Source organism: Ceratotherium simum, chromosome 5, assembly GCF_057802395.1.
Source record: "Ceratotherium simum simum isolate JZ-2026a chromosome 5, ASM5780239v1, whole genome shotgun sequence".
NCBI classification, from domain to species: Eukaryota; Metazoa; Chordata; class Mammalia; order Perissodactyla; family Rhinocerotidae; genus Ceratotherium; species Ceratotherium simum.
The window spans coordinates 62,065,486-62,079,506 of NC_141904.1; the positions used below are offsets into that span (position 1 = coordinate 62,065,486).

General features: G+C 39.3%; 1 protein-coding gene across 4 annotated transcripts in view; it reads right to left on the reverse strand.

The window, feature by feature from the left end:
* The window catches only part of CADPS (calcium dependent secretion activator), a 437,514-nt gene that overhangs the window by 28,559 nt on the left and 394,934 nt on the right, over positions 1 to 14,021 (reverse strand). For all 4 annotated transcript variants that reach the window (XM_087431281.1, XM_087431280.1, XM_087431279.1 and 1 more), the window contains one exon: positions 8,983 to 9,090. In XM_087431281.1, the coding sequence (XP_087287407.1) occupies positions 8,983 to 9,090 (108 nt within the window). The remainder of the gene's footprint in view (positions 1 to 8,982; positions 9,091 to 14,021) is intronic.

Here is a 14,021-nt window from a genome sequence, read left to right on the forward strand (position 1 = left end):
AACTTTTGTTTCACATGTAGGTGTGTGTACACACATAATGGGTTGCAAAGCAAAATTTGTTTCTTACTGTGAGTTGTGGGCAAATAAGTATGAAAGTAACTGATCTTACCCAGGACTTCTCAAACTTTAATGTGCATTTGAATCAACAGAGGATCTTATTAAAATACAGATTCGGACTTATTTGGGCTGGGGTTTAGGGCTGAGATTCTACACCTCTTACAAACTCCTAAGTGAGGCTGATGCTGAGGGTCCATGGACCACATTTTGAATAATAAGAACGTAGATGACATTTTAAATTCATTCATTAAAAAAATATTAGAGCAAGTGACTATGACTCTAGGTATGGATACACAGTGAAATCTTTTGATAGTAGCCTCTACAGAGCCTGGCAGCCTCTCTCTGCCAGGATGTACTAAATTTGAGGACTTAGTACGTCTTGTATCTTGCAATGCAATGTGATAATATTTGTTCCACAAAATGTGCCTTGGCTACTCAGTGTGTTTGTGTGTGTGTGCACGCATGTGTGCACAGGTATGGTGTGTGTAAGAGACTGTCACTGCCTGCATGCCATAAGTCTGCCACAAGAAAAAAAAAACCTTTCCTAAGACACAAAAGTATTGTGTGGGTCATGTCAGCAAGGATACTTGTGACCTTAATATAACAGAGCAATCAGCCTAGCTTCTTAGAATGATTATTGGAACATTCTCCACTGGAAAAGAAAGCAAATTAACTGTATTCGCCAAATGTCTCCTAGAATACAGAAAGCTGTTCTGATAAAGACACTCAGCAAAACTCTTCATTGCACACAAGCACCAGAGAAAATTCAAGACTGGTTTTACATAAGGTTTGCCTGAAAGAAAACGAGACCTATATCTATGAATGGCTTCAGAAGAAAGCAGCTAGACTAGAAAAGAACTACTTGAAGACATGCCACTGAAATACAAATCTGTAAGGATGATGCTAACAGAAAATAAACAATTCCTTTTGGATAGTAATAACCCATTTGACACAATTAATCCAAAGAATCCAAATCTATTAATGCCCCCTTATCTTTTCTGTATGCAGGATTGCTGGAACCACCCAGGCATGGAGAGAAGCATTGCCATGTCCACGTGGAATAGAAATGTGTTTCTATACCTAAGACTCCAGAAGCAAAGTAATTAATTGTTATCATTTATTTGCTATTGCGAAGGCCATGGGGGAAGAGAAGATTCATATTTGAATATGAGATTCATTGCAATAGGGCATCAGAGGCATCAAAACACTCTCCTTTCCATCCCCTCCCATCCTAATAGAGCTGGCTTTCTGTCACGTCAAAGATCAAAAACTTCTATGATTAGTGTCTTATCCTTTGGACTAAATATTTTGTTAAAATTGCAAATCTCCCAACAAGGGCAGCGCTAAGTCTTCTTTACCTTAATAGGGGAGGAAAGAGCAAATCTGCTAGAAGCAGATTGGGGTGGTGGGAAGTAGGGAAATCATGAAGACATTGGGTCTTTGAGGATCACTGGAGGATAAAAGTCAGGAAGATGAACTTGGATTGTTTTATAATTCAAGCTTGGAAAGTTCTTGAGTCTGAAGTTTGCTTCCAAGAACCCAAACCCCAATCATATGTGTACATGTGCGTGTGTGTATCTGGTAACAGTATATATATATATATATACATTAAAATGTCACAAATCAAGGTGAGAGGGATAGGCCTTCCACTTCTCATTTCCCTCTGATTCTGTGTTCAGTTTCTGTACTCTTGGGAAATGACCCTCCTCTACAATTCTAATGCATGGCCCAGGACGTGGTTTAACGGCCAGAATTCACTTTGGAATTCAAAATTAGGTGGAAAAATCAACTGTCTCTTCTTTCTTAACTACCTTTCCTAGTACATTTTGGACTTGTTTTCCTGTTCCAATATACATAATCACACAGGATCTCCTAGTTGACTGGAGGACATGCTCTTTACCCTATAATTGAGTATGATAGGGACGAGGTCATAGTTCAATTAAAATTTGATCTGAGGAGTATTGAAAGCTCAGCTTCAGACTGATTTGAAGGGCTTAATTTCAGACTGATAACCTCAGGGAAAATCCTAGTAGAATTAACAAAGGAACCTTCTTAATGGTCTAGGGGTGCATATGACAAGATTTGGTGTGTAGTCCAAGATTTCACTAAAGCAGTTACAGTGATATAAGAAATACTGGACCATGGACCTCAGATTTACCCATCCAGCTCAGATATCTGTGCATTTTTACATGAAATAAAATCCTTGTAGCTCTTCACATGGCCAACTTGTACCCTGGTCTCTGTGGATTCCTTGCTGTTTAGATTTTTTTTTTTTTTTTTTTAAACTAGCTTCAGAAATTCTCCTTACATACAGAGAACAGCTTTAAAAAACTCTGGTTGAATTATGCTGTACTACTAATTATGTCTAAAAGAACTACTTGGTTGAATTCAGCTAGAATTTTTTTTTCCACCCCAAATCAGTTCTATGTTTAGATAGTAATAAACTCCTCCAGTCTGCAGAACAATTGGCACGGCGGTCCCTTTAACAAGTCAGGATCGTGAAAAAAGGGCCAGTGCTGGTAAAAAGAAACTTAAACTGCATCTCAGCCAGATGCAATGTGTGGCTATGCATCGGATCCTCGTTTGCACAAACCAGCTATAAAGAATATTTTGGGGACAAGTGGGGAATTTTGAATATGGACAGTGTATTGGACAAACATTTATTGACAGGGAAAATGAAAATCATTAACTTAAAAAAGCAATTTTTTGCTTACTTATTTTGGTAAAAAGTACATAATGTATATAAGCACATAGAAAAAGATCCAAAAAAATAAACACTCAAGGAATAATCTCTGGGCACTGGGAACATAGCATTTTCCTATTTTTGCTTAGCTGTGTTTTCTAAATGTCTACAATGTACATATACTACATTTGTAATAATAAAAGGTATTAACTATCCCTTCCTTACCCTCCGAAAAGCCTCTCAAGTTTAGAAGGTCCATTCTGATTTATTTGCCAACGCATCACAATTCTGTTGAGGGAGTAGGGCTAGGTTATTTCAAAATCACTTGGAGGAACAAATAGTTCTACGAGGTGATGATGATGATAATAAAAGACCTGTTGAATTTTTAACTATGCCAGTCTACAGTCATTATGCTATTTAGTCCTTACAACCACTGTAAGAGGCCAGTTTCCTTACAGATGGGGAAATCGAGGCTCAGAGAGGCTAAAGAATTCACCTGAAGTTACATAGCTCAGAAGTGGCAAAACCAGGATTCCTACTCCTGTCCGACTTACTTCAAAGCCCCAGTTCTGACCATTGCTATTTCAGAACTATGTTTTACAAAAACGAAAAGGGTACCAGGCTGCTGTAATTCTAAGCAAGCTTGGGGTTAACGTCTTAAAGTGACAGCGAGACTCTTACAGCACCTTAGCACGGATGTGGAATTTTGTTTAACAAGAAAAAAGAGATCTGGGAAAAGCATGTCCATTTCAGTGATGATGATGATGATGTGATGATGATGGTGGTGGTGGCTAACACTTACCAAACGCTTCCTCAGAGCCAGATGCTTGCACTTGCACTCGGCATTTCACCCTCATCACAACTCCACGGTGAGGTTCTGCTTATTATCATCTCTGTTACCCAGATGAATCAGCTGAGGCTCTGAGAGATTAAATACCTTGTCCAAAGTCACCCAGCTTGTAAGGATCAGGGGTGAAGTCTGAAGGCTCCAGAAGCAAGGCCCACGATCACTACACAGAAGCTCCCATTCGGGGCAGTCAAACCTGCTTATTGCTTATAGAGGAGATAACTCACTCTCTCAGGGTCTAGAATGCCATACGCCTTCATTTTCTTTAATCAGCCCCCCCTAGAACTGCAACCTATTATTGTGGTGAATCTTGTTCCCCTCTCCCCACTTCGTACTTTTGGGAAGAGTTCCCCTCACCTGGACACTGGTGATATATATACCTTACAGATATAACATAATAACAATGCTTTCCTTGTAGACTGTTCTTCAGTCTACAAGAAGGATGAGTCCTATTTTGACTGATATATGTTCACGTGTATGGTGCTTTTGTAATTTAATACGGTTATTAAAATAAGGTTATCTGTGGTTTCATACATAAATACAGCAAATATATTTTAAAAGGCAGAGGTTTCATTTTTCAAATTACCCCTTTAAAGGGAAATATTCACACTCAATTATTGTGCTGACATATAAAGTGGACAAATATATGATTTGATAATGGAACAGCAAATTAAAAACTGTGCAAGGCAGAGAACACGGAGCAGCAGCCTCATCCGAACCTGCCCGCACTGACTGATTAAGTGCTTACGAGGTGGTTTGGTAAGGGGGCCCATTCTTGATCTGATAACTGCCACGGAGAAGCCAAATGCAGAGTCAATCTGCAAATACTTAATCCTCCAGAAGGCAGATTAAGTGTATAATTGACCTATATAATCCATGTATCATCTCCAGTCCAATGTTTCCTGGGCCTGGTTCACAATGACACGGGGGCCTGAAGAAAGCCAGTGCGGATGTGGCATTACCACTGATGTGGATTCCATCCAAGTTCGAGATGGCTTTTTAATCACTCATCTCCGAGCCTGTGAGGTTTAAGCAGATGAATTCACCCTAAGCACATCTCTTTTAATCCCGATTTTCTTCTCAGTCTGTGTCTTCAAGAAGTACAAGGAGGAAAGAAAATAAATTAATTTTTGTTTAGACTTTGAAATCTTAGGTGCTTCTCTTGATGATCTGATCTCTAATTTCAAAAAGCATGTTTTTGTTTTGGGGAAGATGTTGAATTAATCACCAGAGAAGGGGGGAAAAGCCATCTGCATGATTTATGGACACTCAAGCTTTAAATCACCGTCTTCGAGTTATTTCTTGGGTTTCTGCGTTCCTGCTCAGCTGCTACTTTAGGAATATGGAGATTATTTCATATCCATGTTTTATATTTTCTTTAAAAGTCAGTAATAATTTTCAAGGAGGCCAAGCTTCCACTTGAGTCTGACACCAATCTGATTCTCTTTTAAACATTCAGCATCTTTAATAAAATTTAAATTCATTGTTTTGTCCATATTGTAATACTCTCTAGCTTTAAATCTCTGAATCTTTTGTTTCAAAATATTGTAAACTGGTATTTTGCAGCAACTGAAACTAGTTTACAATTGCATGTCATTTTTAAGAAAAAATTACAAAAATGCGGATGAAAAAACGCACAGCTGCATATCTGAAATACTATGGGAAGCAGTTGGAGGAATCTTTTCCAATTGGCACTTAATTTTGGACTGGTTAGCTTTTTCTTAGGTGCATTACCAAAAAAGTTGATAATATTTTATAGAAGGACTATGGAAATCAATTATGTTAATAAACAGGGAAACTTTCACTGTATCAAAAAGACCTGGTTAGGCAACGTTATGTCTGACTGTATTTCTTCAATAAACCTAGAGAATGCTTGTTTGGAAAAAAAAAATTTGGTGAAGATGAATTTGGAAAGCTGCTCTTAAGTTACATAATAAAATAGATAAAAATGCAGAACATTAAATATAGATCCCCAAATGCTATGCCGATAATCTCCCACAAGCACCTGATTCCAGCCAAAAGTACAATGACGAGGCAGAGAGAAAACCAGCTCAGAGAGGGCACCAAGATAGGGGCCCGGTTGAAACGGAAGATGCACTCATTAAATGACCAGCTATTAGTCCAAATATTCTCAGGTATAAACTCACTCTAATGCCATCCAGCCTTTTCTACAAGGCACACTCAAAAAGGCAAAAGAAAAGGGAACAATACTAAATAGCAAGAATTTAAAGGATTTATCAGGTAAATAAAACTGAGACTTTGAAACACAGCTAAAAACACAACAGGAACTCTGATAACATGCCTCTGAATGACAGACGCCAGCAGGAATCGAAAACCAGAGAATAACACAACAGTCAGAATCAACAACCCCCAAACAGCAAACAATCTCAGAGAGATATATATTTTTCCTCATTCAAAATGCTAATTTTCTATTATTCATTTTTGCCATTTATCAAAATGCAACAATTTGGAAGAGAAACCTCTCAGATCAACAAGTTTTTCTCAATAGATTTCTGCCAATTGTTTAGAAACCTGCCCCAGGACCACTATCATTAAGGAATGGTGTTTAAAGAACAAGTTCATTGTAGCAAGAAATTTAGGGTGGCAGGTTTCGCAGACCCTTCTGCCTTAATATTTCTATTCCCTTGTTTAGCTTGGTGGACACAAGAGCCTGCAGAGTATATACGCAAGGAAATAAACACCATGCTTGAGGAAACAGAAGCCGAAAATAATCAAACATGTTGGTAATCTGATGTTTTGCTGCTAGATTATAGAAAAACAGTAAGTACTGAATTAAATTACTGAGACTGAATGGTAATGAAGCTCTTTGAGAAGCTCTGGGTTTTTCAAATGACAAATGTTTTAAATCCATGACAGATTCAATAACTTTTTTTGCACTACATCAGTTAGGTTGCCTAGCACCAATATTCTGTAAATTAGGGGAGCAGGTTATTTGGAAAGTAAGAAAGTAAATGGCAAAGAAATTCATTATCTCTAAATAAGCTACTGAAAAATTTTTTTCCATGGGGGGGGAAGTGATGTTCGCTGAATGATTGTAATGGTTAAGTCTTTAAAATCAGATAGGGAAGTGTAACGACGACTCCCTTAGCAAAACACAATTGGGATAATATAAGCCTAAGTTGTGGGGTTCTCACAATGTCACTGATGCCGTTTTATGCTGGTCAGTGCAATTCAACAAGGGACTGGCAATAGTTGTGAATTTTTGAATGACCCTAAATGTAATTTGCTTTCTGAAAAACATATTCTTAGTAATATTGCTTTTCATTATTAATTCACATTAAAGGCCAGAGGGCTTGAATTTGCCTGCGTTCTTCAACAGTTAGACAAGTCCAGTTTTACCATCTGTGCTAGTCAAGACTGTAGTTTTGGTTTTTAAATAAAGATGCAGTTGCACTTTCCCTTAAAAAAAAGCCACTGAGTAGACACCTTCACCAAGGCTACCTTAAAAATTTTTTTTTCCCCTTGTACTTCTAATTAAAAAAGGAAAAAGAGGGAAGGGTAGGTTATTTGTCAATGAAGCCTCAGGCTAAACAGCAGATTAAACATCAAATTCAGTACTAGATGTCTTAAAGTTTTAGAGAGCACGAGGTTATTCGCACACACACTCACACAGCAACACGCACGCAAGGGCCACACAAAACTGAGAATCAGAAGATACTGATCAAAGGAAAGAAAAAAGGCAACCTAGGCATTGAAAAGAACAATCCACAGGCTTCTTGAAAATTTGTGGTTTGGAATTGAATTCAGTGGAGATGGGCTGAGTGTCCCCACTCCTAACTGCAGACCCGAGGGTGCTGCCTGTCTCTGTTTTCAATGCCTATTGGATAGGTGGTTGTGCCCAGACATTCTAGGCTCGGTACTTTCATAAAGGCACGCATGCAGAGAAGGGAGAGGACCTGCTGGTGAGCTTTATGCATGTATGAGGCATTCTGAGTGGATGTGGGTCATGCTAGAAGATGTACACAGGAAGATTATTTGATTCTAATTCATGCCACTTGATACAATGTGATAAAACATTTGACATGAGAGATAAGTTCCATTTTAATCTGAGAGAGGACGAGTGGGAGTTAAAAAGTAAGAAGGGTTTTCTCGAAGAAAGGTGATGCAGAGGCAAGAGCGATATTGAGCACAGAAAGGGGATGATTGGAAAAGAAAAAAAGAAAGGAGCCTTTTCAACACAGGACGAAAGCAAATGAGCAGGAAGACAAAGCGTATAAAAGTCAGAAGCTGCGGAATCCTGCGCGGTGCCAACAATGAGCTCACTTAGCTATGGAACAAACACACACACACACACAAACTCAATGTACATTGCTGAACACAATCACAGAAAAAATATAGAAACAAGGATTCCATAGTAGACCAAAACATTAATGTTCGGGCTGGCACTAAAAATACGGAAACCTGGACAGGAGGAGCCCACGCTTCACGAGACACAGAAGTAGGCTGCACAATTAGAGCTACGCAGAGACAAGGACATCAGCTTCCGTGCACTCTGGCCCGGTCTACACTGGCAAATTCAGTGGAAACTTGAAGCAAAATATCTGGCTAAATTAGGCAGCCCCATCTGCTTTGGTCTGAAAGAGGCAGCGATTTGAGACCGAAACAGATTCCTTTTTTTTTTCCTCTTTGCCTCAGTGGCTTGCTTTGGAAGTGCAGATGTAGTCATGGTGGAAATAAGATTGCTTGATAACTATTAACCCTCAGAAATCTGTGTTTTCTGAAGTTCAGTCTGGGTCTGGCAGCCTGGTCTACCTGCTCTTTGCACATCTGCTGCTTCTCCCAAATTTTCAAGCGGGTGGGCGGGCAGGGGTCACCTCGGTTTAGAACCAAGACTGACCAAGCAACTCTAACTTAAGTGTTTGCCAAAACCCAGGGCTAACTAAAGATTTCTAGTCTTCCAGAAATGGAATAATCTTTGAGGTGACAACAATGCAACGTTTACTGCACATCTGCACTCCGCAGCTGGTGCCAGGGAGGTACCACCCCCAGGAGAGGGAGCCGGCCTCAGCCTCCCAGACAAGAGCATCTCTCTAAGCAAGGCCAGATTGCGAAGAGGAGAAGCATGACCGAGAGGGGTCTTTGCCAGTTAGAGAAAGCTGCCTCACAAGCTTCGTGCAGGAACGAGCCTGCTTGCTGAGAGGCTCTGCGCCGTCCTACGGATCACACAGATTGGGACTGAGACATGGCCACACCAGAGTGGGTTCGGAAAGACACACGACAGATAAGAGCCTAAGGCAGAGGGAGAGGAAAAGATTTTGTTTGAATCAGGACCAATCCATTTTCTCAAAATGTGACTTATCCTCCTGTCTCTTATTTTGTCACATTTTGGAGGGTCTCCTCCTTGATCTTCAAGGAGGAGAAGGCATTTACTTACATCAAATAACCTTTCTATATACATCTCCTCATTGACCTTATCACGAAGGACATCCTGAGAGTGGCGGACGAAAGTCACATAGGCGTCGGCCACGTCCATCCCGGGTTTCTGCAAAGAAACAGGAAAACATGAAAACGGGATTTTCAGATAGTGACTCCTCCTTGATCACGCATGCATTTTTACTTTCCCCACCCCACCCCACCCCACCCACCCCTTAAGTGTTTGAAGGTATCCACAGGAACGGTATAGCTATCCACAGCCTGGACTTTTAGGAACTGATATTCAAAACTCTTGCTCTTTCCAGAAATAAAGCCTGGCTAAGAAGGGAGTTGGGATTATAGGGTCTTATAGATATTTTTTCTACTATTAATTTTTTTTTCCAGCCAAGATATTCTAATGGATAAATCTTCACTGGATAACCCGCTGACATTCTCTGGCTTTTCTTTGGATTGAAACCCCCATGTAAGAATATTCAAACATACTCTGTCTTCCACTGTCTGTCCTTAATATAACGTTAGAAAGGCGACAGCCTTACCCGATCCCCTTTTCCTCTTTAAAAAATTGAGGAAGTGCTAAGTAAAGAAATCATATTTCAATCTATACCCCTTCCTACCCAAGTCACATTTTTTTGGTTGGTTTAACCTGAGTATGTAGTATTTCCTAATCAGTTTACTCAGAGGAGACATTAAATCATTTGTCTTTGCTTCCCAGTGCAGCCTTGTAGTCTAAGGATTAAAAAAAAGGGGGGAAGGGAAAGGATTTGATTTTTAAATAAATTAGATTTTCTGGAAAGGTAAGCAGGTGGTTTCATCCAGTAGTTAGGGAATGATTTATTGTAAGAAAATAAAAAAAGAAACTCAGAATGTACACTGCTTGAGATGTCGCAATCAAAGTTATCGCCAAAGAAACCTATTAAAACACTGTAATATGGGTCATTAGGAGAGCTGCCACAAACCCCTTAAATTTCCACAGTAGATATGTATGTTTGCTAATAACTAAAAAGATTAGTTTTCATTACTGTGATTTACCTTAGATCACAAAGTATCATTTCTCTACAAGACGTGACTGTCAGGCACTGCAAATTGAAGTTAGTTAACACTTCTGTGTAATTTCCAGGGTGAAAATGAGGAAGGTTTGGAAACAGTAGGACTGTATTTTTTTTTTTTTCCTGATACAAAGCAAACAATTATCAAGCAAAGGGCCAATGCTTGGCCCCTGGGATGCTAGTAACATTTCTTAACACCTGCTGAAACAATGACAAGGTATTAATTTGAAAAACAATGAGGACAACCCAAAGCCACAGTAGTCAACTGTTACACTTTCAAGCAATTTTCAGCGAATGGATTGAGCAGGTTCGGTGATGGTCCTATAATTGTTGCAGTTTTATGCCACGAAACAATAGAGTTTCTCCAACGGGACGTAAGTGATAGCTATCAGTTCTAAGCTGGCACCTCTCTCCTTCTCTCCCTTTGGCAGTCGCACATCAAAGGGCATTCTCAGTAGAGATGGGACCTCTACCTGGGGGACTTGAGAAACTTATTATTATTGTTTCCATTTCTTCCCTGGTGATGTTTGTGGCAGATTTGGCCTTTTCCTGGACACATGCAGCCGTCTTAGAGCTAAGATTCAAAGCCAAATTCAGCAGGCCTATTTGTAACCCACAATGTTAGAAACAGTGATCTACAATAACGGTTATTTTCACCACTCCTCTTTTGACTAAGTTTGCTGTCCTCAAAGGAGCATTTGGTTTAATTTTTTAAAACTTTGATTTAAAAAAACTACATCTCACCCAGGTAGTTAAAAAACTCCATGATTCTCTATCTTTTGACTGTTTTATTTTTCTTCATAGCACTTACCAAAATCTGACACTGAACTTTATTTGTTTACTTTTTGTCTGTCTTCTTCCACTAGAACATAAGCTCCAAGAATACAGGGACTTTATGCGATGTATTTTCTATGGTATCCTCAGCACATAGAACGATGCCTGGCACATAATAGGTGCCAGGAAATATTTGCTGAATGGACAAGTCTATGAATGAATAAGCCCCTGTCCCACCTCCGTTTTTAGCTCTTTAGTCACACTACGTGGATTTTTATTGGATCCCTCACAAACTGGAACTTGTGAAAATCATTTAAATATCTTTGGGCCTTAGTTACACCATCTGTAAAATGGGATTAATAATAGCTCCTCTACTTACCTTTAAGGATTGTTATGATCATCAGCTAAAATAATGTATGTTAAAACACCTTAAAAGCCATAAACTGCTATACAAACATGAGCCACTATGATCCCACTCCCCCTCCCCAACTATTAGATCACTTAATAGCCTTACCTACCTTTGGAATCTACTTTGGAACCAACAAGAAAAAAGAGGCTTCAGAGAAACCAACATCAAAATAAAAACAACAAAGTCTCTGCATGAAAATGTGTACAGTTTTCTCATAAGAGAGTCCTCAGGCCCCCCTCACAACCATCTTCCTTGTTAACCAGCTTTACATCCAAATCGAACATGTTTGCTTTCCATTCTTTGGTGGACCAGGAAGTGGGAAGAGGGGACTTATTTAAACAGGTGTACTAATATAAGAGAGACATCACCTCTCCTGATGCCCTGGGCATGAGGGGAAGGCTGCCAAACTGTAGCACCAGACATGCAGACCCACCAGCCACTGGGGTCTGGGATTCTCAAGGGCAGAGGCAAGCTGCCCCTAGACCTCAGGAGGCCCCAGGGGGAGCGGGTCACTATGTGGCCCCTGGGGACAGACATAGTCATAATGGTGATCCTCAGTCATCCAGAAAAGTTTCAAGTACAGTCAGTTCCCTATTTAAAAAGGCAGGGAAGGATGTATAATGCAATCTAAGTAGATTTTCAACTAAAATAGTTAGACTGTTCACCAACAAACCAGCTAACTTGTAGTTATAGATGGAAAATATTCTTGGCTAAACAACTGGTGCTATTAGACAAATTAGGCTTTATACCTCATTGCTATCTACACACAGTGGAAAAAACTGTAGGTGATGGTTTTTAATATCTCATAATTAAATTGTTTACTTTAAACGTGGCTTGGACAGACTGATGGAATAGGGTATAGATTTTAGAAACATATTAAACAAACAACAAATAAATAAATGTCTGTATAGTTAACTCCATTCACGTGTGGAAGACAATTTGTGAAGGAGCCACCCTGTGGCTTAGGAAAAATGGGACATTTTAATCATAGGTTGCTCCTACAAGGATACTTCTGAGCTTGAAGGAAACAAATTCAAATTTTCAGTATCCTAAGCAAGCCCTAATTAGGAATGCAAATCTGCTACGTATACCAAAGGGTCGAATACTACATCTAAGACAGAGACATGCTTTGGGGATTATGCCGTGTTGAATGACTAGTAACAGCGCTTCTCTCCATTAGTGTGGATAATTAAGAGACAAACCTCTAAGGTAACTAACTACTAGTCCCCACAAGGAACTAAACCAATAAACTGTGTGCCAAAAACCTCACAGAGCAACACAGATGAACTCTGAGTCTTCAGAGCTAGAAACAAGTTGAAAGATGATTTTATCCAATGGTTCTTAAACCTGGCTGCAAATGAGAAGGACCTGGGGAGCTTTACAAAATGCTGATGCGTAGACCCCACACCCCAGAGATTCTCTTTCAATTTGACAAGCAACCTGGCACTAATGCTTATAAAAGCTCCCCAGGTGTTTCCAATAGGTAGCCAAGGTTGTGAATCACTGATTCTGTCCATTGGTTCCCAACCTTCAGTACCTACCAGAATTATGTGGAGAGCTTTTTAGAAAGAGAATCAGAATCTACTACTGAATCAGAATCTCTGGAGGCAAGGGGCTGGAAATCTCTACTTTAAAAAACAAACCAAAAAACCTGGCCAAGTGTTACCCCTACACATTCTGGTTTGGGGACCACTGATTTAATAGGTGATAGTCACTGGTGTGCTAGTAACTGGCTCTTCAAAACAGAAAACAAAAACAACAAAACAAAACAACAAACCTTGATTTGTATTGCTTGCCAATTTCCTTGGTGTAAAGACTCCTTCCGTGGCTGAGTTTGAGCTAACAGTGTGCCTTTACTGAAGGCAGAGTTGGAAAGAAATGCACACAGTTGACTCTTGGGAGCCAATGCTAGCAGGCTCTATATAGTCAAACTCCCAGCACTTGAATCTTCACTCCTGTTTACTCACCAGGTGACCTTGGGCATACCACTTAACCTCCCTGTTCCTTAGTTTCCTCAGCTGTGAAACAGGATGATCATATTACCTCCTCATAGGGTTGTTTTGAGAAGCAAATGATTACTATTATTTATTATATGTAAGCAATGTACCTATAGTACATATGTGTATTATGTACTATTTTCTATAAAATTGTTTATTTACTAAAACGTTTATTATAATATTATTACTATAATATTATTTGCTATAAAAATATACTTTAATCAACTTAATTTTAAAGTTTAGCTTTGTCCTAAGTCATAATAATTGGTGAAACTATGGGTTTGATGGACTAATCATATTTTTTCTAATACTCACTACAGTAATTACTCAATTATCCAAATAAAGGTGTTTGTCTATATACTAACTAAAATCATCTTGCAGATGGCATAGTGTTTAAAGGCATTGGTTTAAATCTCAGCTCTGCTACTTACCCACTGTAGAATCTTGAGCAAGTTAACCTCGCTGTGCCTCAGTTTCCTCATCTTTAAAGTGGGGTTGTGAAGATTAAATGTAAAGTGCTTAGAACAGTGACTGGCACATAGTGAGTGCTTTATGAGGTTTGGCTGTAGTCGTTGTTATCATATTGTATCTCATCAGTGGTAAATGTACCACATTTTGGGACATGCTGCATCTTTTTCTTCTGACTCCCTAGAGGGTAGAAACTCTGCTAATTCATTTTTGTTCCCCCAGAGCTGAGCAAGGCTTCTGATATAGCATAATTCATCCATAAACGTGGAATGACTACAGATCAGAACACCTTTCATGTCAATGTAGAGTCCATTTTTTTTCCCTCATCTTTACGATAAGTCAGAAC